The 25,232-nt window shown below is 43.0% G+C and overlaps 1 protein-coding gene across 3 annotated transcripts in view; it reads right to left on the bottom strand.

Moving 5' to 3' along the window:
* Nucleotides 1-1,435: 1,435 nt before the first annotated feature.
* Nucleotides 1,436-25,232, bottom strand: part of LOC125486593 (proline-rich protein 29-like) — a 46,936-nt gene continuing 23,139 nt past the window's right edge. The window contains exons 4-6 of one of the 3 annotated variants that reach the window (XM_048614686.1): nucleotides 24,171-24,236; nucleotides 7,861-7,962; nucleotides 1,436-1,540 (exon numbers count right to left, since the gene is read on the bottom strand). In XM_048614686.1, coding sequence (XP_048470643.1) covers nucleotides 7,900-7,962; nucleotides 24,171-24,236 — 129 coding nt within the window. In that variant the 3' untranslated portion in view covers nucleotides 1,436-1,540; nucleotides 7,861-7,899. Of the gene's footprint in view, nucleotides 1,541-7,668; nucleotides 7,963-19,174; nucleotides 19,294-24,170; nucleotides 24,237-25,232 lie in introns of those variants that run through there. The other 2 variants (XM_048614684.1, XM_048614685.1) reach the window with 2 other exon arrangements.

Below are 25,232 nucleotides of genomic sequence, written 5' to 3'. Positions count from 1 at the left end.
GAACAGTGAAGGTTATCTGAGATTACAAAGAGAGCTTGATCAATTAATTCAATGAACAGTAGCAGATGGGGTTTAATTTGGATAAATGTGAGATATTGCAATTTGGTAATACAAACAAAGGCAGGACTTGTACAATTAATGGAAGGGCTCTGGGCAGTGTTGTAGAACAGAGAACTAGTGGTTCAGGTATTTAATTCTTTGAAATTTGCTTCACATATAGACAAGGTGGTTAAGAACATATTTAGCACACTTGCCTTCTTTGCTCAGTCCTTTGAGCGTAGGAATTGGGATATCATGTTGAGGTTGTACTGAATGTTGGCGAAGCCTCATCTGTAGAACTGTGCGCAGTTCTGGTAGCCCTGTAATAGGAAGGATATTATTAAACTAGAGAGGGTTCAGAAAAGATTTACCAGGGTGTTGCCAGCAATGGAGGGTTTGAGATATAAAAACAGACTGGAAAGACTGGATGAACACAGCAGAACAGGCAGCATCAGAGGAGCAGGAAAGCTGACTTTTCGGGTGTGGGCCCTTGCGAAGTGTCCGGGTCCAGACCCGAAATGTCAGCTTTCCTGAGAAGGGTCCAGACCCAAAACGTTAGCTTTCCTGCTCCTCTGCTGCCTGACCTGCTGTGTTCATCCAGCTCTATACCTTGTTATCTCAGACTCCAGCATCTGCAGTTCCTACTATCTCTGGAAAGACTGGGACTTTTTTTCACTGGAGGATACGAGGTTAATGGGTGATCTTATTGATGTTTATAAAATCATGAAGGGCATAGATCAGATGAATGGCAAGGGTCTTTTCCCTAGGGTGGGGAGTTCTAAACTAGGGGGCATATTTTTAAGATGCAAAGAGATTTTGAAAGGACATGAGCAGCAACATGTTTTAGAGTGGTTCACATATGGAATGAACTGCCAGAGAAAGTGATGGATGCAGGTACAGTTACAATGTTTAAATGACATTTGGATATGTTTATGAATAGAAAAGATTTGGACAGATATGGGCTAAGCACAGGCAGGTGGGACTAGTTTAGTTTGGGAAATTGATCAACATGGACTGAAGGGTCAGTTTCCATGCTGTATTATTCTATGATGCTATCTGGACCCGATGCCTTCTGTTATCCCTGGTTCCTGGAATCAGATACAACTTGAGGTGGTCATCTAGCCCATTGTGTTTGCCAAGCTCTTTAAAAAACAATCTGCAGTTTGTGCCTCTCCTGCTCTTTTGTATTTGCTCCAAAAATCCTTTGTCCCCTATCCAAGGTAAATTGAAAGACAGTGGTCAGTGCCTCCATCATTTTGAACATTCCCTTTCCTCAGCAACCCTCATAAATACCAGTCAGACAGTGGAAATCATTCACTTTCTTGGACTGAAAGGGGTTTACTGAACTTGTTTGTTCACTGACTGTGATTAATGTCAATCTTCATGGATCCTGATCGTGTCACTGGAGGGTTTCCCTCTTCCATTCATAAGGACCTCTTTCCAACATGGTATCCCGTCGTCCCAGAGAGAGAATTACAACTCACATCCGTGGGACCTACGGCTACAGAGAGAGAGAGAGAGAGGGAGGGAGAGAGAGATCAGAGTCTGACAACAATGGATCAGAATGTTACAACAATGGATTAGACATTAACCTAGCACTTCAAATGGTTTCATTAAATTAGAAGCTAAGATTGGGTATGCACTCCAGATTATTCAAGCAGATTACTATCCCATTCTTGTTATTATTAGTGTCCCTGGTAAGTCTCTGCGATGATTTATTGAAGTTACTGTTCTTGTTATTTTTCTTTCGAAGACCCTCAGTATCCTTGGATGCATCTTCTTAGCTCCAGGCTTAATCGACTTTTGAGTTTAAGCACATTATCCCAACATGCCTGCTTATCAACTTAAATCTACACAAATGTCTGAATTGCTGCCTCTATCACCATGGCCTGTGAAGCATGTTTTTCCTTAAAAATATGTAAATTATTCATTTTAATACCTCATCCATGCCTCAGCCTCCATGTATAAATTCCTTTTACATAGCCTAATTGATCCTATACAGGTTTTTGACACCATTTCTCGATTTAATTGCCTTCAGAAGACTTTTGGCTTCCCTTTTATTTTAGTTGCCAGCCTCTACTCGTACTCTTTGTTTCTCCAATATGATTTTTCACTTCCCCTGTGAACCTTTAACCTTGCATTGCCTACTTAATGTCAAACAAAATTTTATTTTCTTCAGATAACAAGACGTAGAGCTGGATGAACACAGCAGGCCAGGCAACATCAGAGGAGCAGGAAAGCTGACGTTTCGGACCTGGACCCTCCTTCATCTTGGCTGTCTGGCTTGTCATTGTAACTAACACCAGAGGGAGCTCCTCATGTTGCTGAGCTGATGTTCAGCTGAGAGCAATTATCGCTGAAACATGTTCTGTACCCGTCCACTGAATACCAAACACTTGTGCCAAACCTGATTGATGTCACACTCAGACCCCTCCTCCTATTTTCTTCAGAGTCGCTAACGCTTTGGTCCATCAGGGAGCCCACTGAGTCTGGACTGACCTTCTGAAGAGCATCCCACACAGACGCACCCCCCACCCTATCCCTGTAACCCCACATTTCCCATGGCTAACCTACACATCCCTGAACACTACGGGCAATTTAGCATAGCCAATCCACCTAACCTGCACATCTTTGGACTGTGGGAGGAAACCGGAGCACCCAAAGGAAACCCACGCAGACACGGGGAGAACGTGCAAACTCCCCTAAGGCTGAAATTGGACTCGGGTCCCTGGCGCTGTGAGGCAGCAGTGCTAACCGCTGAGCCATTAAATGACAGAGTAGGTTCGAGAGGCCGTACTCCTGCCCCATGTTCATGTCTTTATATAATATGAAGTGTGCCACACTGCTAGTTAATTACAGTGTGGCCTGCACGGTTCCTCGTGCTAGGCAGTGCTCCGGTTCAAAGGTTATAGTGCTGGCACTAATAGGAGGAGGGGTCTGAGTGTGACATCAATCAGGTTTGTTATTCAGTGGACGGGTACAGAACATGTTTCATTGATAATCGCTCTCAGCTAGACATCAGCTCAGCAACATGAGGAGCTCCCTCTCGTGTTAGTTACAATGACAAGCCAGACAGCCAAGCTCCAGTTGAAGGGTGGGTTTGGGGGGTAGCCTGGGTTTGACTTGTGGTTGCTGCTGGAAAGATAGTGAAGGTGCTGTGGATCATTTTGTAGGAGGTTGTAAGGCGAGATATGACAAACATCCAGGGACACCAGGGGATTTGTTGATCAAACTGTGGGCCAGGCCTGGGCCTGGAGTTACAGTGCATCTGGGTCTACAACTGAAGGAAACTATATGACTCTATGATTCTATAACAAGATGAAAAAATGGAGAAAAGGCTGCAGACCCCTTCCGGGGTTTACTGTTTTTACTCAGGGGCTATATTAAAAGGCAGAAACGCAAAAGAAACTCCAGATTACTACCTGGCCCACAAGAGAACTAACACAGGTTCAAAAAGATCAGAATTGAATGTAAAGCTCAGAGACTGGTAGAAATAGGGCAGCACGGTGACTCATTGGTTAGCACTGCTGCCTCATAGCGCCAGGGACCCGGGTTCAATTCCACCCTCAGGCGACTGTCTGTGTGGAGTTTGCACATTCTCCCAGTGTCTGTGTGGGTTTCCTCTGGGTGCTCCAGTTTCCTCCCACAGTCCAAAGATGTGCAGGTGAGGCGGATTGGCCATGCTAAATTGTTCATAGTGTTCAGAGATTTGTAGCTTATGTGGGTTATAAGGGGATGAGCCTGGATGGTATGCTTCAAGGGTTGGTGTGGACTTGTTGGGCCAAAGGGCCTGTTTCCACACTGTAGGGATTCTATGTTAAATGAATTTTAATTTGGAATTAGCTCTGGGGGTAAGATGGAGCTTCAAACTTCAGCTGGACATTGAGAGAGCTGTATCCTGGTGAATTGTAAAACTTGCACCGAAAATAGGGTTTGAAACTCAATAGTGAGAGGTTCACAGATACACAGGGAAGCAGAGAAGCAAGTGGTGAGACGGATACAAACAGTCTGCAAAGAGTTACAGATAGATTACGTGTGCAGTAAAAAATGGACAGATGGAATGTAACATGGAAAAATGTAAGGTTTCCCACGTTGGAAGTAAGTGTAGAAAAGGAAAGTTTAAATTAAGTAGAGAGCAATGTAGAATACAGAGGGACCTCCAGACCCTCATGTAAAGGAGTAAGATTTACAGTAACTAAAGTCAATCTCTGCCCAGGAATGTATAGTTGGTGTGTGACCTTGCACGCTACATGTTGGTGAATGTCATGATGCTGTAGTAACCTTAATAACTTTGGACTGAAGCAGATAGCCTTTCCACCATCACTGAGGAGCAACAGGTCACAACAAGGCAAAACGATCAACTGTGTCAGAATCTGATGCCCTCTCTCCTACACCATGTCTTGAAGGTTTTTATCTTCTTTTTCTATCTTCTCCATGGGATGGATAAACAAGAGGTTCTCGGATTTAACTTCCTCTATTGCTGCTGGAAATCTGATTGTAGTTCCAGGTGAGGTAATCAGGATCCCAGTGCAACCTTGCATTGATGTCGTGGAGCTACACCTCACTGGATAAAAATACCCCCATGTGGGTAGAGTTAGAGCAGCCTGGAAGGTTCTCACTAGAAGACACATTAAAAGTTGAGACACTCTGAAGATGAACACAGGAACTAGATCAGTTACTGATTAGGTATTGTAACTATAAAATTGTAGCCTAGCATCTTGTAAAGATTGCCATGTGTGACAATATAATCAGCACTGATCTTTCAAGTCTAAGCCCAAAAACAATCTTGGACATTACCTTCTCTCTGCCATGTCTGATTTCAAATCAAACTCATAGTATACCAGTAAATGAGAAAAATACATTTCAAATAAGAACTAATTAAGAATTCATTAAGCTCCAAGACACCGTGTTGCTAATGTAAAATTGAAAATAGCATTTCGAACATCAGAATGTTAATGTTCAGTTTTAGTATTACAACAACAATCTTTATAACAACAAAGACACAGGAACATTTTTCAGCAATGAAGAATACAGCAATATAACAAAACAAAGGTAGTTCAATGAAATCAAAATACTGACAATGATCATACAAATCAGACCCTTGAAGTTGTTGGTTATGTCCTTATCAACAATCAGCCAATGCAAGACATCTCACACAGACCATTCTTAGTGTCAGAACCATTCAATCTATCAAAGCTATTTGTAGATCAGCAAATTTGCTAAAGTAGAAAGCACAATTTGTCAGCTTTTGAACAACTACATGATTGGACACCAAATCAAATGCTGAATATATTAAAACACTTCCCTACTTCCTGCAAAGACTGTGACAAACACTACATTGGACAGACAGGAAGGAAATTAGCCACAAGGGTACAGGAATATCAACTAGCAACAAAAAGACATGACCAATGCTCACTCACCTCCATCCTCATGGATAAGGAGAACCATCAGTTCAATTGGGACAACACCAGGATCGTGAGACAGGCAAAGCAGACACAAGCACAGGAATTCCTAGAAGCCTGGTACTCCACTAAGAAAGCCATCAACAAACACATAGAACAAGACCCCGTATACAATCCATTGCGAAGGAAAACTGGAGGTGAGGTAATTCAGCTCAACGGATACCAGAGATTAAAAACCAAGTGGGAAAACACAACAGCGCTTCATCGGAGGCTGCACTGATGATGTTACCCAGCAGGGGTAAACGTCTGTGGAACAATGAACTAGCTCGACGAGCCAACCAACCACAACATCCACTACAAATCTACTCTGAAAGGTTAGATCACATGGAATACAGGGAGAACTAGCCATCTGGATACAGAACTGGCTCGAAGGTAGAGGACAGAGGGTCCTTTTATTCATTAACAGGATGAGGACATCGCTAGCTAGGCAGCATTTACTGCCCAACCCAAACTGCACAGAGGGCAGCTAAGAGTCAACCACATTGCTGTGGGCCTGGAGTCACATGTAGGCCAAACCAGGTAAGGATGGCAGTTTCCTTCTCTAAAGGACATTAGTGAACCAGATGGATTTTCCCTGACAGTCGACAATGGATTCATTGTCATCATTAGATTCTTAATTCCTGATATTTATTGAATTCAAATTCCACCATCTGCCGTGGCGGGATTCGAACCCAGGTCCCCAGAACATTATCTGGGTATCTGGATTAATAGTCCAGTGATAATACCACTAGGCCATTGCCTCCCCAAAGGCGGAACAACAAACCAGCTTAGCAAGCCAAGGTGGTGGTGGAACATTGCTTTTTAGACTGGAGGCCTGTGACCAGCGGTGTGCCATAAGGATCGGTGCTGGGTCCATTGTTTCTTGTCATTTATATAAATGATTTGGATGTGAACATAGGAGATATTGTTAGTAAATTTGCAGATGACACTAAAATTGGAGATGTAGTGGATAGCGAAGAAGGTTACCTCAGAGTACAATAGGATCTTGATCAGATGGGCCAAGGAGTGGCAGATGGTGTTTAATTTAGATGCTGCAATTTGGAAAGGCAAGTCAGGATAGGGCTTATACTCTTAATTGTCAGGTCCTGGGGTGTGTTGCTGAACAAAGAGACCTTTGGGTGCAGGTTCATAATTCCTTAAAAGTAGAGTCGCGGCTATATAGAGTAGTGAAGAAGGCATTTGGCATGCTTGCCTTTATGGGTCAGTCCATTCAGTATAGAAGTTGGGAGGTCATGTTGCAGCTGTACAAGATATTGGTGAGGCCACTTTTGGAGTATTGCATAAATTCTTGTCTCTCTGCTATAGGAAGGATGTTGTGAAACTTGAAAGGGTTCAGAAAAGATTTACAAGGATGCTGCCAGGGTTGGGGAGTTTGAGCTATGGGGAGAGGTTAAATTGGCTGGGCCTATTTTCCCTGGAACGTTGAAGGCTGAGGGCTGACCTCAGAAGTTTATAAAATTATGAGGGTCATGGATAGGGTAAATAGATAAGAATTTTCCCCGGGATGGAGGAGTCCAAAACTAGAGGGCGTAGGTTTAAGATGAGAGGAAAAGATATAACAGGGACCGAGGGCAACTTTTTCACGCAGAGGGTGGTGTGTGTATGGAATGAGCTGCCAGAGGAAGTGGTGGAGGCTGGTACAATTACAATATTTAAAGGCATCTGGATGGGTACATGAATAGGCAGGGTTTAGAGGGATATAGGGCAAATGCTGGTAAATGGGACTAGATTTATCTAGGGTATCTGGTCGGCATGGATAAGGTGGACCGAAGGGTCTGTTTCCATGCTATATACCTCTATGACTCTGACTCTGTGACTTCACTGGTCTTACTCACATTCTTATTATAAATATTAGTCTCAAGCCTGCTCTTCTCCTGCTTTTTGTTTCTGCTCCACTCCTCTTATAGTGTAAAGAAAAGAAAATGATTCAGCAATCCCACTTATGCAATTTCTTATAAATGTAATCATGCATGTTTTTGTCTCCAATTTTAATTTCTTGCTAATGATTGCTTTTATTGGATGGTAATCCTTCTGTCTTGCGCAGAGCATTGTCACAGGTAAGATTATACCAAAATCTCTCTGGATACAGTAATACGTCCTAAAATTTCAAAAGGTCCACAATGAAGCTTATATTTTGCTGTCTGTCTGGTGTATAATTCCCCTGTTTCTTTCCTCCCTGTAGCTAACTTAGTGACAATTGTCATCCTGTCTCAGGGAAAATGCAGACTCTCAAATGTATCACTCATTACCTGATGGCCATGACACTTGCAGGTCTACTGGTCAGTATCTCTGATCTGATCATGAAACATAATCTAATTGTTTTTGAGGAGTGGTTTATTTTCTTGGAATCAATACCTACCTGTGATATTCACGCAGTCCTGCAGTTTGCAGCTACTGACTATCCTCTTTGGTTCACTGTCACTTTCACATTTGATTGATTGTGGCTATTTATCATCAGAAGCTGAAAAGCAAAAGACAGTAAGGAGGTGGTAACTAAAGCCTGTAAGGAACTCGATAATGAAGTCAGTGTGACTAAGGGGAAGAGGAGGCAGAGAGCAGATGATGAACACAAAGGGACAGGTGGTCTGAGGTGCATTTGTTTTAATATGAGAAGTGTAGTAGGTAAAGCAGATGAACTTAGGGCTTGGATTAGTACCTGGGAGTACGATGTTATTGCTATTACTGAGACTTGGCTGAGGGAAGGGCAAGATTGGCAACTAAATATCCCAGGATATAGATGCTTCAGGCGGGATAGAGAGGCAGGTAAATGGGGTGGAGGAGTTGCATTACTGGTCAAAGGGGATATCACAGCTGTGCTGAAGGAGGGCACTATAGAGGACTCGAGCAGTGAGGCAATATGGGCAGAGCTCAGAAATAGGAAGGGTGCGGTAACAATGTTGGGGCTGTACTACAGGCCTCCCAATAGTGAGTGTGAGATAGAGGTACAAATATGTAGACAGGCTATGGAAAGATGTAGGAGCAAGAGGGTGGTGGTGATGGGAGATTTTAATTTTCCTAACATTGACTGGGATTCACTTAGTGTTAGGGGTTTAGATGGAGCAGAATTTGTAAGGAGCATCCAGGAGGGTTTTATGTAAATAGTCCAACTCAGGAAGAGCCCATACTGGACCTGGTGTTGGGGAATGAGCTCGGCCAGGTGGTTGAAGTTTCAGTAGGGAATTACTTTGGGAATAGTGATCACAATTCCGTAAGTTTTACAATACTCATGGACAAAGACGAGAGTGGTCCTAAAGGAAGAGTGCTAAGTTGGGGAAAGGCCAACTATAGCAAAATTCAGCAGGAGCTGGGGAATGTGGATTGGGAGCAGCTGTTTGAGGGTAAATCCATATTTGATATGTGGGAGGCTTTTAAAGAGAGGTTGATTAGAGTGCAGGACAGGCATGCCCCTGTGAAAATGAGGGATAGAAAGGGCAAGATTAGGGAGCCATAGGGTGGACAAGTCCCTAGGTCTGAATGAGATCTATCCCAGGTTACTGAGGGAAGCGAGAGAGGAAATAGCTGGGGCCTTAACAGATATCTTTGCAGCATCCTTGAGCACGGGTGAGGTCCCGGAGGACTGGAGAATTGTTAATGTTATCGCCTTGTTTAAGAAGGGTAGCAAGGATAATCCAGGTAATTATAGACCGATGAGCCTGATGTCAGAGGTGGGGAAGCTGCTGGAGAAGATACTGAGGGATAGGATCTATTTACATTGGGAAGAGAATGGGCTTATTAGTGATAGGCAGCATGGTTTTGTGCAGGGAACGTCATGTCTTACCAACTTGATAGAATTCTTTGAGGAAGTGACAAAGTTGATAGATGAGGGAAGGGCTGTAGATGTTATATACATGGACTTCAGTAAGGCGTTTGATAAGGTTCCCTATGGGAGGCTGATGGAGAAAGTGAAGTCGCATGGGGTCCAGGGTGTACTAGCTAGATGGATAGAGAACTGGCTGGGCAACAGGAGACAGAGAGTTGTAGTGGAAGGGAATTTCTCAAAATTGAGAACTGTGACCAGTGGTGTTCCACAGGAATCCGTGCTGGGACCACTGTTGTTTGTGATATACATAAATGATCTGGACGAAGGTATAGATGGTCTGATTAGCAAGTTTGCAGATGACACTAAGATTGGTGGAGTAGCAGATGGTGAAGGGGACTGTCGGAGAATGCAGCAGAATATAGATAGATTGGAGAGTTGGGTGGAGAAATGGCAGATGGAGTTCAATTCAGGCAAACGCGAGGTGATGCATTTTGGAAGATCCAATTCAAGAGCGAACTATGTGGTAAATGGAAAAGCCCTGGGGAAAATTGATGCACAGAGAGATCTGGGTGTTCAGGTCCATTGTACCCTGAACGTGGCAACGCAGGTTGATAGAGTGGTCAAGAAGGCATATGGCATGCTTTCATTCATCGGACGGGGTATTGAGTACAAGAGTTGGCAGGTCATGTTACAGTTGTATAGGACTTTGGTTCGACCACATTTGGAAGACTGCTTACAGTTCTGGTCGCCACATTACTGAAAGGATGTGGATGCTTTGGAGAGGGTACAGAGGAGGTTCACCAGGATGTTGCCTGGTATGGAGGCCGCTAGCTATGAAGAGAGGTTGAGTAGATTAGGATTATTTACATTAGAAAGAGGGGGGACCTGATTGAGGTCTACAGAATCATGAGGGGTATAGACAGGGTGGATAGCAAGAAGCTTTTTCCCAGAGTGCGGGACTCAATTACGAGGGGTCACAATTTCAAGGTGAGAGGGGACAAGTTTAAGGGAGATATGCGTGGAAAGTTCTTTACGCATAGGGTGGTGGGTGCCTGGAACGCGTTGCCAGTGGAGGTGGTAGAGGCGGGCACGATAGCGTCATTTAAGATGTATCTAGTCAGATACATGAATGGGCAGGGAGCAGAGGGATACAGATCCTTGGAAAATAAGCGACAGGTTTAGATACAGGATCTGGATCGGCGCAGGCTTGGAGGGCCGAAGAGCCTCTTCCCGTGCTGTCATTTTCTTTGTTCTTTGTTCTAAATATTGTAACAAAAAGAACAGAGACAGTGGTTCTGGAAACAATGGTTATGATAAGCTGAACATTTATCAGGTATTTTATGTTCACTGGTCGCTTTTACTTTTGGAATTTCCCTTGGGTTTTATATTGTAACTTGCGACATTCAGTATTCTCAAGTCTGGACTGCAAACGAGTTCCTACATTACACTGTAACTGTTGCAGTCCCATGTTTCCTGATTCTGCTGCTTAACATTTCCACTGTCAGAAATATTTTACAACTGCAGGCTCACCACAACTGAGAGAGTCCTAGAGATCGAAGGATGAAAAGTCGAAGGAAATCCATCATTTTACTGTTTGTTATCTCAGCCAATTTCATCCTATTTTGGGCATTGTTTGAGGTATATTGTATGTTGATTTTGGATACATGACTATCTCAAAAAATACTGGCAGCAATTGGGCTTCATACTGAAGTATTCCACAAACACGTGTATTCATGCTGTGACACAGACCAGATTTAGGAAGAAGTTCAAGAATGTGCTGAACTATCCCTTTGAATCAATTATTAAATTCAATAAATGATGATGAAAATTGAATCACCAAGATTTTAGAGCATTTTCCTGTTGCATTTCACATTTCCAGAGTTAAGGGGTGGGCCTGGGTCCTTCTCCCCATGCTGATGGAGAGATGGTTGTCAAAATTGTTTCCCATGGTATCAACATCAACTTTGGGTAGCACCCTGCTTGGGGTTGTGAGTGTTGCCTGTTCCCATGGTGATGATGGCATGGTGGACTGAGGGTAACCATGACATCTGTTGCCACTGCTTAGTGCACTCGCCCATTAGAGAAGGAGCAGCATTGACCCATCCCAGCAGTCTCCATAGCAATGAGGCCAACCATCACCACAACAAAATAACTGCAAGAAGTAAAAAGATCATGGGTTTTACTCTGTCTACCAGCCATGTATTCTTAAAGACTCTGTTCACAAACTGCTTTCTAATGCTTAGGAACTTCAACTTGTGTTTCCTCCTGTGATTCCTTGTCTGAGTCTTCATGGGATGTTTTTGGTGTTAATAACACTATTTAAATGAAAAGTACATGATAGAGTTTGTATCTGTAAAATGGCAACTGTTAATCTACTTGACTCAATAAATACTCAATAACATTCGTAAAGCTTTCAATTTTATTGTGACAATACTATGGCTTTAAGAATTTTTTTTTAATAAAGAGAGGTTGAGACAGACGTAACGATCTGTCTGTTCAAAGCCAACACAGTAAGCAGCTTGTGAGGCCTTGGGGCTTTTGTTAGAAGTTGGAACAATAGAAACAGCCTGAATGGATGGGGTTAATATCCCACAGAACCAGGATTTTTAGTTTTAGTTTCTGAAATTGCTGGGGTCTTGAAGCTAGATGAGGAAGCTTTTATTCCTCTCTTAGTTACAGCTAAAAGCTGAGGTTCTCTTCCTGCTGCTAGAATTGCATGTGAGACAATCTGTTTTAATGAATTTGCCTTTCCCAAGGATATGTTTATGGGACATTACTATATTGGAACAATCTATCATTTTGACTAGCATTTTGATACAGTTACAGTTAAATCAATTCTTTTCTTCATGTTTTGTTTATATTGTTACAATGGGGGAATGGCCGAACCCCACTGATAATTGCTAAAACCCAAGCCCCAATCTGCTATGATGGGAGTAGAGGTTCCCTTTATAATAATTACCCCAAAACACCCAGAGAAGCTTGCTTTTCCCCTTGTAATCTATTAGAAGAGTGGTTGAAAGAAAAAAAATCCCTCATCTTCACTTTACAGGTAACAAGAAACAATTTATTTATTTAACCCAACAATTAATAAATTAACAAAATTACCAACAAACTGAATAATTCCCCCCTAGACTACTAACTACTTCCTAACTGGTCTAAATTCTACTGAAATGCTGTGTAAATAAAGACAAGTCCCGCTGATATAAACCCAATTAATAAGAAGCAATAAATTATAACTTAATCTCTCCAAGTTTGCACAGACTTCTTGAATATTCTGTTGTCTCCACTCTCTTCACAAATGCCTTCCTTCCATAATTCCGCTGTCTGGGATGTTTTATCTCTATAATTTCTTCAATGAGGATTTTGCGCTAAAATACAGTGGTACTTTTGGTTAATTCAGCGGGCTTTCTGAGAGCTGTATGTTGCCAGTGGGTATTGTTGATCCAAACAAAGTTGCTAGCTACAGCTAGTGAGGTATTACATCACTATCACAGGAGGTATCTGGGCAGTATAATGAGATGAAGAAAACCATCTTAAATGTAAATGAGCGAGTACTATAGGTCTACAGACACCGTTTCAGGAACCTAAGGAGGGACCCTCGTCAAACATACATAGAGTTTGAAAAGATCAAACAAAGTAACTTTGATAGGTGGGTAAGGGCATTGTCATATCTCTGATCCATTTTCAATCTTAGAGACAATTATTTTGGAGAGTTCCAAAATTCACTTCCTGAAATAATGAGAACTCATGTGGAAGAGCAGAGAGTCAAGAGCACAGGATTAGCAGTGGAAATGGTAGATGATTATGAGTTGGTTCACAAATCGAACTTTGGGTTCTGACATCAATTTCAGTCTAGGAGTGATAGAAATTGTGGAAAAGAGAAGTTGTTAGGTAGTAAAGGAACAGGAAATCTCATTGAAGATATTTGTTTACCACAAGATAAAAAGGAAACCCATGGAAAAAGCTTGGGTGTTTTCACTGCAATAAAGTAGACCACATAAATTCACAGTGTTGTTGGTTTAGATAAAGCACTGGAAAGACAGATGTGGGAAAACAGGATAAACCAGTGAACTGTGTTGAAGTGGTAAAGGAAAGCACAGTGGAAGCTCAATAGCTGCAGCAGAATGTACAACCTGGTCAGGGGTTGGTTGAGGAGAAAATGCCAGATCTCTTTAAAGAGTTTACTTGCAAAGGTAAATATTAGTCGCGTATGCCAGGAGGAGCAGGTAATGAAATTAAGATTTTAAGAGATACGGGAGCAAGTCATCTTTGACGGTGAGAAATGAGGAGATGTGTAATTCAGAAGGAGTATTGCCAGAAAGGGTAGTAATATGTGAAATTCAAGTTGAGAAGAGCAGTTTTCCATTATATAAAGTGAGGTCAGGGAGTTCAATGAAAACTGGTGAAGTGGTGGTAGGGGTCAGAGAATTTCTCAATACTTCAAATACAGTTTATCCTTAGTAATGATACAGCTGGATCAAGGTGGGAGTGATGTCTACTGTGGCTGAAAAGCCAGTGGAAAATCAGACAACTGAGGTGTTACAGAAAGTATATCCTGGGATTATACCTGACATGCAGTAACAAGGTCACAAAGCCTAAAGCAGGAGGAGAAACCAAGGAGTAAAAATAGGGAAGTTGAAGTACAATTATCAGAAACTATGCATGATCAGATGGCTGGAATAAACAAGAACAGATGGAGGACAAAGTGGATGTTTTTAGTTCAGAGAAATTTGTTGAATTACAACAGAAACATGAAAACCTAAAGCAGTTTTATCAAAAAGCATAGACAGAAGAAGAATCTGTATGTATCCCAGAATGTACTAGGGCATGAGATGAGAGGATCACTGAAATGAATTAAGGAGAAATTGATGTGTCATAGTCCAGAGACTACACATTTGAACTAAGTGTCAAATTATGGGGAAGATGAAATAGAACAGGTGAGTTGGCTAGACAACATTTGAAAGTAGCACAGCATGTGTCGAAACAGGAAGCAAATAAAAAATTAAAAATTTGTAATTTTGCGAGGGGAGACAAAGTGTTAGTGTTACTTCCAGTGGTAAGTGAACTTTTAAAGGCAAGGTTTAGTGGGCCTTACCAAGTCAAAAGGAAATTGAGTGAAGTGAATTATTTGATAAGAATGCCAAATAGAAGTAAATCTCTGTCTCATGTGAATATGCTCAAAAGGTATTTTGATGGAGAAGGAAAACAAAAGGATTTGATTTATTATTGTCACATGTACAAAGGTACAGTGAAAACTTTTGTTTTGTGTGCAGTACAGGCAGATCATGCCACACTGTGCATAGGGTAATGTCTTCTTAACCACCCTACCTATATGTGATGCAAACTTCAAATAATTATGTTCCTGAACCCCTTGGTCTCTTTGTTCAACAGCATTACGCAAGGCCTTACTTTAATTGTATAAGTCCTGCCCTTGTTTGTTTTACCAAAATGAAATACCTCACATTTATCCAAATTAAACTCCACCTGCAACTCTTCAGCGCATTGACACAATTGTCCTCATTGTATTCTTAGATAACCTGTCCACTGTGCCACCAATTTTGATGTCGTCTGCAAACTTACTAACCATGCCTTCTATATTCTCATCCAAATCATTTAAACAAATTACAAACAAAAGGGGGCCCAGCACCAATCCCTGTGGAACACTGCTCCTCACAGGCCTCCAGTCCAAAAAACAATCCTCCAACGTCACTCTGTCTCCTGCCGTTTAGCCAATTTCAGGATAACTTTGATCACTCTCACTCTATCTTCCACCAGGTGTAACCCAGTCTGGTCGACTCTGTAGCCCAGGTAGGTCACTTAGGGTGCCTGGAACACACGTTTTCCCCTTCTAAGGTGTATGCCTGCCTTGGAGAAACTTTTAAGCACTATCTCCAAGCTCTCTAAGTGCTCTTTATTGGTTTTTAGTATGCCATCAGGTAAATGGCAACCTGGGGTGGCCCTTGTAAAATATTTTCCATCGTCTTCTGAAAAATGGCAAAGGCTGATGATGCCCCATTGGCGGTCTTGTATATTGGTACAAACCCTTATGGGTATTAATTGTAACATACTTCCGGGAATTCTCATCTAACCACAACTGCAAGTACGTATGGCTTATGTCCAGCTTTGTGGGACAGCACCCCTTCCAGTTTGGAATATAAATCCTTTATGTGAGGAACAAAGCAAAGTTGCTGGAAAAGCTCAGCAGGTCTGGCAGCATCTGTGAAGGGAAAAACAGAGTTAACGTTTTGGGTTCAGTGACCCTTCCTCAGAACTGATGGTGGCTGGGAAAACGATGGTTCATATGCAGAAAATAGGGAAATGGGTGGACTTGGGAGTAAATGATAGGATAGAGCCTTAAGACAGAGAAGGTCAGTTGGACAGACAAAGGAGTTGCTAATGATCAGGCTGGGAGGGTGAATAGTTGTTAATGGGAACTGTTAGTGACTAACAACAGGTGAGTGATGGCAGGCTATGTGGTAACAAGACCTGGTATGTGGGGTGGGGGCTGGGACATGGGAGAGTTTAGGCCCTAAAATTATTGAACTCAATATTGAGTCCAGAGGGCTGCAGGGTCCCCAAGCGGAAAATGAGGTGTTATTCTTCCAGCTTGCGTTGGGCTTCACTGGAACACAGTAGCAAGCCAGAGACAGAGATGTTGGCCAGGGAACAGGGTGGTGCATTGAAGTGGCAGGCAACAGGTAGTTCAGGGTCTTTTTGCGAGCAGAACGTAGATGTTCTGCAAAGCGGTCGCCAAGTCTACACTTCGTTTCCCCAGTGTACAGGAGACCACATTGTGAGCAGCGAATGCAGTAGACTAGATTCTGGGAAGTGCAGATGAAGTGTTGCTTCACCTGGAAGGTATGTTTGGGCCCTTGGATACTGGGGAGGGAGGAGGTAAATGGACAGGTGTTGAACCTTCACCGGTTACAGGGGAAGGTGCCGTAGGGCTGTGGAGAGGTGTTGGGGGTGAAGGAAGTGTGGATCAGGGTGGCCTGGAGGGAACGGTCCCTGTGGAAGGTGGACAAGGGAAGGGAGGGGAATATGTGGCTGGTGGTGGCATCTTGTTGGAGGTGGCGGAAATGGCATCTGATGATCTTCTGGATGTGGATGCTGGAGGGATGGTAGGTGAGGATAAGGGGAACCCTATCGCTGTTGTGGGAGGGAAAAGAAGGGGTGAGGGTGGAAGTGTGGGAGATGGGTCGGACCTGGGTTGAAAGCCCTGTCGACAACGGAGCTGGGGAATCCTCAGTTGAGGAAGAAGATGGACATTTCAGAGGCTCCCTTTTCGAAGTTGGCCTCATCTGAACATATACAACAGAGACGGAGAATGGGATGGAGTCTTTACAGGAAGTGGGGTGTGAGGATGTATAGTCCAGGTAGCAGTGGGACTCTGTGGGTTTGTGGTGGATATTAGTGGCCAGTCTATCCACAGAAATGCCGAGGAAGGGAAGGGAGGAGTCTCTCCTTTATGCGAGGGATTAGGTATTTATCCAGCTACAAAAAGCGGTTTGTTTGAAATCCCCACAAAGATAAACTGACCCGTTGGGCTTCACAATTGCTACGACCGGTGCTGCCCGTTCCACAAACTGTACTGGTTTGATGATTCCTTTGCTTTCTAGCTTCCTGATTTCTGCCTCTACTTTTGCATGTAAGGCCAATGGCACTGGGCAAGCCCTGCAGAATCATCCATTTGCTTCCTGGCCAAAATGCAAGGTAGCCTCGGTCCCTTTGATAGCTCCTAGACCTCCCTGAAATACTTCCAGGTATTTCATTAGGATTTCAATCAAGCAGCCATTTTTTAATTGAAAAATGTTGGGCCAATCTAGATGAATCTTTTTCAACCAATTTCACTCCATCAGGTTTGGGCCCGAGTCTTTTACTACAAGCAGTGGTAACTGAACAAACTGCTTCTCATATGAGACCAGAATTGAGGTTGTTCTCTTAATCTGTAAAGGTTCCCCTGAATAGGTTCTCAGTCTGACCGAGATCTTATACAAACTTAAGGTTTGGAGTCCAGAGCGAACTTCGTTAAAGAGTGGTTCCGCAATCACAAATACAGCCACGCCGATATCAACCTCCATTCGAACCGGGTGACCATTTAACCACACATTTATCTTTGGTTCTGATTTGGGTGTTGCTAACCAATTTAACTGTTCCAATCCAGATGTAGGTGAGCTTTGCAGGGCTTGGACTTTCCTGGACTCTGGCCTATGAGTTCTCTTACTCAATTCAGGCCTAGAGGGAATCTTTTTCTGTCTTGTGTTAGCATACCAGCAGCAACTACAACAGCTTGTCAGCCCGGATCCTGAAGAAAATGTTAACCGTTTGCCTTGGCTTTGTTTTGGGGTTTTGCAGTGGGCTGACCTAGAGTCCCTCTGTTCAGGATATGTTCTGACTGAGGCTGTGCAATTGCCTTCACTCAAATGGTGTTCCTCAAGCTCAGTCAGACTGGGGAGGGTGCCCCGTTCCTTCAGCATAACCTGTAACTCATATGCCCCACATGTCACATTTTCTAATGATGAAGACAATTGTAGTGTCTGTTTGAAGTCCAGTTGGGCTTCAGCTAGTAGACACTTTTGCATGGTTACATCATTAATCCCACATACCAAACGGTCTGTCAGCATCTCATTAAGGGTTAAACCAAATTTACATGCCTCTGCCAGTCGTCTTAACCTCATCAAAAATCCCAACACAAATTCCCCTGGTTCTTGAATTGCCAAGTAAAGCCGATAACGTCTTAGAACTGGAGGAGGCTTGGGGTCATAATATTCCTTAACTAAATCTGTCAACTCTTGAAAGGTTTTAGTATCTGGTGCCTCAGGAAAGATTAGGTTCCTAATAACCGAGTAAGCTGCAGGTGCACAAGCTGTCAGGAGAATTACTTATTGCTTTTTATTCACCCCCATGTCATTTGCCCAGGGAAAACAATGTATTTTTTACTCATACTGGTCCCGGTCTTCGATGGCAGGACAGACGAGTCAAGTTTCCTAAATAATAGCATGATGCCAGAAATGTTTACTCCAATTCAAAGACAATTGTTGTAAGCAAATTTCTTCAGGAGAGTACTTTTTTCTCTTGTTGCCACTGAAATAACTCCAGTGAGACTGGTATCCTGTCACCAAGTCACCCTTTATTTACATGTGCATGGTATTTGACCCTGGTCTGGTTTCCTCAGAGACAGCTCCCGGAGTGAGCAGAGCCTCTGACATTCATGTTTATATCTGTCAGCCAGGGCTCCCTGATTGGGGCTGTTAATCTGGTCCAATCAGGGAGCTCATGTTCTGTGAGGTCTACCTGGCTGACCCTATTTCAATCACTATAAGGGCATTGCATGATTTTTGTTTTGAATAGAAATTGTATGCAGATTTGGAGAAAGACAGGAGATTTAGGCTGGGTAACAGAACCAGTGCAGGCATGATGGGCTGAAAGGCCACTTTTTGCCTCAATTCTGGAGCATATTTGAGATTCCAAAAAATTAGCTGGAATCTGAGGAAGGGAATAGAGCGCAATATTGAAAGAGTATGGTGAGGAAGGATGGGAATGGACCCAAGGGAAACGTTAATGCCAGCATAACTTATTCCAAAAGTGTGTATTTATGCAAACCTCCTTAAAATCTGAATCAGCAAAAGCCAATCAGAAAGAACCCAGCAGAACATCTTGTAGGTTTAACATCTGTCACGGTGGCAGCTGTTGGGGGGGGTGGGTGGCGCGGTTCAGGGGTGCTGCTAAAAGCATATACCTTTTAAATTCTATTCTTTATTTTTTTTGGTTTCAGATTATAAATGCTCGTTGTTTTCCTGCCAAACAATTGGATTGGAATGGTCAGCACAGCCTGTGATCACCAAAGCAACCTCAAAATCCTGGCAGACGTCCAGCCAGGTGTATAATTATTGCAGCATGTACAGAGTCTCACTTCAGTAGCTGCAGGAGCTCAGGTAGTGGGCCTGTCAGCCTGTCAAGGAGCCAGACGTGATATTGGGACCAAACAGACGGGGGCTCCTCACAGTTGGCCGTCAGCCACATCGTAATACTCTGCACAGAAAAAAAACAGCCACTAGTGAAATCAAAAGGTGTTGAATAAGCCTAATTGGAAAATGCACTGCAATGTTTATGTCCCATTTCCTCGGAGATTTACAATGACATAATTCTATAGTGTCTTTAAAATAGTGCAGCATCTTAATGCACTTCACAGGAATATTAACAGAAGAAACTTGACATCAAGCCCAAAAAAAAAGCACATATTAAAGAAAGAAAGTAAAATTTGCATTCTTTATAGCACCTGTCATGAGCACCAAATAGATCAAAGAGCTTTGCAGCTGGCATTGTACTCTTTGAAGAGTAGTCAGTGTTGCAAAATAGAAGGAGATAGTGATGCAGTGGGTATGTCACTAGACCTGTATTGTTAAAATCAAAGTTAATGTTTGGGGACATGGATTCAATTCCCACCCTGCCCACTGATGGAAATCAGAATTGAATTTTAAACAAACAGGCTAAATGATGACTGTCAAATTATTACCATAAACCCAACTGGTTCACCAATATCCTTTAGGGAAATCTACCACCAGCTCTGGCTAAAGATATCTCCAGACCCACAGCAATGTGTTTGGCTTGTGATCTCCCAGGCATTTAGGGATGAGTGATAGGTGGTGTGGTGGACGGCCAATAAAATTATCTTAGAGTACAATGGGACCTTGATCAAATGGGCTAATGGGTTGAAGAGTGACAGATGGAGTTTAATTTAGGTAAATGTGAAGTGTTGCATTTTGATAAGACAAACCAGAGCACGACTTATACAGTTAATGGTAGGGCCCTAGGGAGTGTTGCTAAACAAAGAGACCTTGGAGTGCAGGTACATAGCTCCTTGAAAGTGGAGTCACAGGCAGACAGGGTGGTGAAGAAGGCATTTGGCATGTTTACTTTCATTGGTCAGTGCATTGAGTATAGGAGTTGGGAGGTCATGTTGTGGCTGTATAGGACATTGGTTAGGCCAGTTTTGCAATACTGTGTTCAATTCTGGTCACCCCACAGGAAGAATGTTGTTAAAGTTGAGAGGGTGCAGAAAAGACTTACAAGGGTATTACTAGGACTGGATAGTTTGAGTTGTTGGGAGAGGCTGAATAGGCTGGAGCTATTCTCCCTGGAGCGTCGGAGACTGAGGTGTTTATAAAATCACGAGGAGCATGGATAGGGTGAATAACCAAGGTGTTTTTCCTAGCGTGGGGGAGTCCAAACCAGAAGACATAGGTTTAAGTTGAGAGGGGAAAGATTTAAAGAGGATCTGAGGGGTAGCTTTTTCCACAGAGAGGGTGGTGCGTGTATGGAATGAGCTGTCAGAGGAAGTGGTGGAGGCTGGTACAATTACAACATTGAAGAGACGTCTGGATGGGTATATGAATAGGAAGGCTTTAGAGGGATGTGGGCTGGCAAATGGGACTAGGTCAGATTGGGATGTCTGGTTGGGGCAATGAGATGGACTGAAGGGTCTGTTTCAGTGCTATATGACTCAATGACTTGTTGAATGAATTAAAAATGTTGGAAAAGTGGTAGCAAATTTGCACTGACCTATGTCTATCATACATCACATGTCTAAGCTGCGGGTATCTAGTTCTCATGTTTCCAGTCAGAGCAGACCTTTATTCTGTTATTAATACTTATACCTATAATGTCTAATCTCCTCATTTTTTTCTTAACAGTGTAAAACGCATTTGTTTTTCACCTCTCCCTTCCGTTCTGAGGGAGAATCTTTTTGACTCAAAACATTAACTCAGTCTCTCTTTCCATAAATCCTGCCAGACCTGCTGCGTTTCTTTAGTGCTTTCTGTTTCATTTCAGATTTCCTGCATCTGCAATATTTTGCTTTTGTTTCCCGTGACTTGCTTGATTTTGTACCTTGTGTCTTGATGAACTAATGTGTAGTTTCCCACTTTCTGCCTCCCTTTCTTTTTGAATAAACGGAGTTACATTCCTCCTACCACCTTCCAATCTGATGAGACTGTTCCTAAATCAAGGGAGGTTTGGACTCCTGGAGTCATAGAGCCATACAGCACAGAAACAGACCCTTTGGTCCAACTGGTCCATGCCGACATGATATCCTAAATTAACCTAGTCTCATTTGCCAGCATTTGTCCTATATCCCTCTAAACCCTTCCTATTCATATACCCATCCAGAAGCCTTTTAAATGTTACAATTGTCCCAGCCTCCATGACTTCCTCTGGCAGTTCTTTCCATCCTCTTCCTGAAAAAGTTGCCCTTTAGGACCCTTTTAAATCTTTCCCCTCTCACCTTAACCTATGTCCTCTAGTTTTGGACCTCCCTACCTGCGGAAATGATCTTGTCTATTTACCCTATCCATACCCCTCATGATTTTATAAACCTCTATAAGGTCAGCCCTCAGTTTCCAACGCTCCAGGAAAAGCCTGCCCCTATAGCTCAAACCCTCCAACCCTGGAAACATCCTTGTAAATCATTCTAGAGCCCTTTCAAATTTCACAACATCCTTCCTATAACAGGGAAATCAGAACTGTAAGCAGTATTCCAAAAGTGATCTAACCAATGTCCTGTACAGCTGCAACATGGCCTCCCAACACCTATATTCAATGAACTGACCAATAAAGGCAAGCATACCAAACGCCTTCTTCACTATCCTATCTACCTGCGACTCCACTTTCAAGGAACTATGAACCTGCACTCCAAGGTCTCTTTGCTCAGCAACACTTCCCAGGACCTTACCATTAAGTGTATAAGTCCTGCCCTGATTTGCCTTTCCTCAAATGCAGCACCTCACATTTATCTAAATTAAATTCCATCTGCCAGTCCTCAGCCATCAGCCCATCTGATCAAGGTCCCATTGTACTCTGAGGTAACCATCTTGGCTGTCCACTACACTTCCACTTTTGGTGCCATCAGCAAATGTTCTAACCATACCTCCTATGTTGACAGCCAAATCATTTCTATAATTGATAAAAAAGCAGTGGACCCAGCCCTGATTCTTGTGGCACACCACTGGTCACAGGCCTCCAGTCTGAAAAGCAACCCTCCACCACCACCTTCTGTCTTCTACCTTTGAACCAGTTCTGTATCCAAATGGTTATTTCTCCCTGTATTTCATGTGATCTGACCTTGCTAACCAGTCCACCATGAGGAAGCTTGTCGACTGCCTTACTGAAGTCCATATAGATCATGTCCACCACTCTGCTTTTATAAATCCTCTTTGTTATTTCTACAAAAACTCAATCAAGTTAGTGAGACATGATTTCCCATGCACAAAGCCATGTTGACTATCCCTAATCAGTTCTTTCCTTTCCAAATACATGTAAACACTGTCCCATAGGATTCCCTTCAACAACTTGCCCACCACCAATGTCAGGCTCTATAGTTCCTTGGCTTTTCCCTACCATTTTTCTTAAATAGTGGCACAACATTAGCCTATCTCCAGTCTTCTGGCACCTCACCTGTGGCTATCAATGATACAAATATCTCAGCAAGAGGCCCAGCAATCTCTCCCCTAGATTTCCACAGAGTTCTAGGGTACACCTGATCACATCCCAGGGATTTATGTGTTTTAAGATGTCCAGCACCATCTTCTCTGTAATAGGGACATTTTTCAAGATGTTGCAATTTATTTCCCCACTTTCTGTATCTTCCATATCCTTAAACATTGTAAACACTGATGCAAAATACTTAAACTAAAAATAATGCATCAAGTTTCTCACTAGCCACTTCTTTAAAACCGTTAAATATGAGAAAGGTTTCAAAGGGATTTGAGGGGCATCTTTTTCACACAGAGGATGGTTCATGTGTGGAATGAACTGCCAGAGGAAGTGATAGATGCAGATACAGTTACAAGTTTTAAAAGACAATTATATGAATAGGAAAGGTTTAGAGGGATATGGGTCAAACACATGCAAATTGACTGAGCTGAGTCTAGGAAACTTGGTCAGCATGAAAGAGTTGGACCGAAGGGTCTGTTTCTGTATATGACTCTAATGATCTATTAGCCCACAGCTCCTCCAATTTACTTAGTACTACTTCTCTTGCAATTGTGAATTTCCTGTGTTCCTCCCTCCCTCCCTCCATTCCATTCCCTGATCCATTGCAATTTCTGAGGTGTTGCTAACAGCCTCTATGGTGATATCTCTTTCCCTTTGCAGGATGAGGCCAGACCAGGTAAGGATGACACTTTGTATCCCTAAAGAACATTAGTGAACTGGATGGGTTTTTTTCTGAAAAGCAACAATGGATTCATAGTGATCAATGGAGTCTTAATTCCAAATTTTTCATTGAATTGAATTGAAATGCATCTGTCATGATGGGATTCAAACCTGGATCCCCAGGACATTACCTGGGTTTCTGGATTATCAGTAGACCAATAATACCACTAGGCTATCATCTCTCCCTAGTTAAGACTGAAGCAAAATATCTTTTCAATTCATTTTTTTTCACAGGACGTGAGCATTTGTGGTTAGCATGTGTTGCACATGCCTGATTGCCCTTGAACTGAATAACTTGCTAGGCTATTTCAGGGAGCAGTTAAGAATCCACAACATTTCCATTCAGCTGGCATAAGGTGTAGGCCATTCCAGGTTAGGGTGGCAGACTTCCTTTGCTGATGGACATCGGTAAATAGATGGGTTTTTAAAACAATTGATAATGATTACACACTTGCCATTAGACTAGATTGCATAGAATTCAAACCTCACCGTATGCCTTGGTGGGTTTTGAGCCCATATCCTGAGGATATTAGCTCTAGATGACTAGTACATTGACATAACTGCTACACTAACACCCCCTAACTTAAATTTACAGGAGATGGTCCTTTAACAGTGAGCCTTAGGAAGATTACTTTGCACAGCAAGACTTGGGTGTTACTCGACAGGATCATAAACACATTCATATTGCGGCAGCTTACCTGATGCTGGACGTACATCAGCCCCAACTGTCCCTGTGGCACTTGGTGGTGGGGGCGGAGGTACAGCTTTACTAGGAGAAAATCCAACAGTTTCTGGTTAATCACAAGCACCTCATTAGAGTTTGCCAACTGTGGGCTACTGGCATTTTATTCAACGCCAAGTTTATCACTTCTAACTTATTGACTCATCAGAAGATTTACCTGTGCTATCTCACCAAACATTCCCATGTCAGCCAACTCTGACCCACAGTTACACTGCCAGCTCTACCACTGCAATCTCGTTGGGTCATTGGCAGGTTTACCAGCACTATATTGGTGGGGGTGGGGGGGAGGGGTGGGGACAGGGGTGGGGACATGCAGTAAAGCACATGGAAGGACAGTTCACTCCAGTGTACAATACAGAGAGGACAGATGTTTACTGAGGATTCAGAATTTGCTCTGGGGATGTAAAATGGGGAAGTCCACTGTTCAATTATTGGTTTCTTCGGTGTTATCTATGAGTTGAAATTAAAATATTTTATATTTCTGGACAAATTTTTTGTTTGTATGGTGCAATGGTGTAGCTTATATATACTTGCACGTGAAAACTGTACAATTGATGATAGGAGGAAGTTAAGGCGATATTTCATACACCACCAGGAAGATTTCTGCTGGTTTTCTCCCATTGTGCCACTCAAAGAGGAACGAATTCTCCTGATGTCCCTAAAATTCAGATCGTTTTGTTAATCGTCCCAACTGTGTCTCGTGGGACTTTGATGTTGAATTGTGTTTGACGATGGAATAGGATCCTTACAGTAGCGCAGCTTTCAGCTCACACTCCCACTGGGCACACTCCCGCTGGGCACACTTCCACTGGACACACTCCCGCTGGGTACACTCCCACTGGGTACACTCCCACTGGGTACACTCCTGCCGGGTACACTCCTGCCGGGTACACTCCTGCTGGGCACACTCCCACTGGATACACTCCCACTGGGCACACTCCCACTGGACACACTCCCGCTGGGTACATTCTCACTGGGCACACTCCCACTGGGTACACTCCCACTGGGCACACTCCCA

This window comes from Rhincodon typus, chromosome 30, assembly GCF_021869965.1.
Source record: "Rhincodon typus isolate 14 chromosome 30, sRhiTyp1.1, whole genome shotgun sequence".
Taxonomy (NCBI): Eukaryota; Metazoa; Chordata; class Chondrichthyes; order Orectolobiformes; family Rhincodontidae; genus Rhincodon; species Rhincodon typus.
The sequence above is the reverse complement of the archived record's forward strand: the minus strand, read 5'-3'. Positions and strand labels throughout refer to the sequence as shown.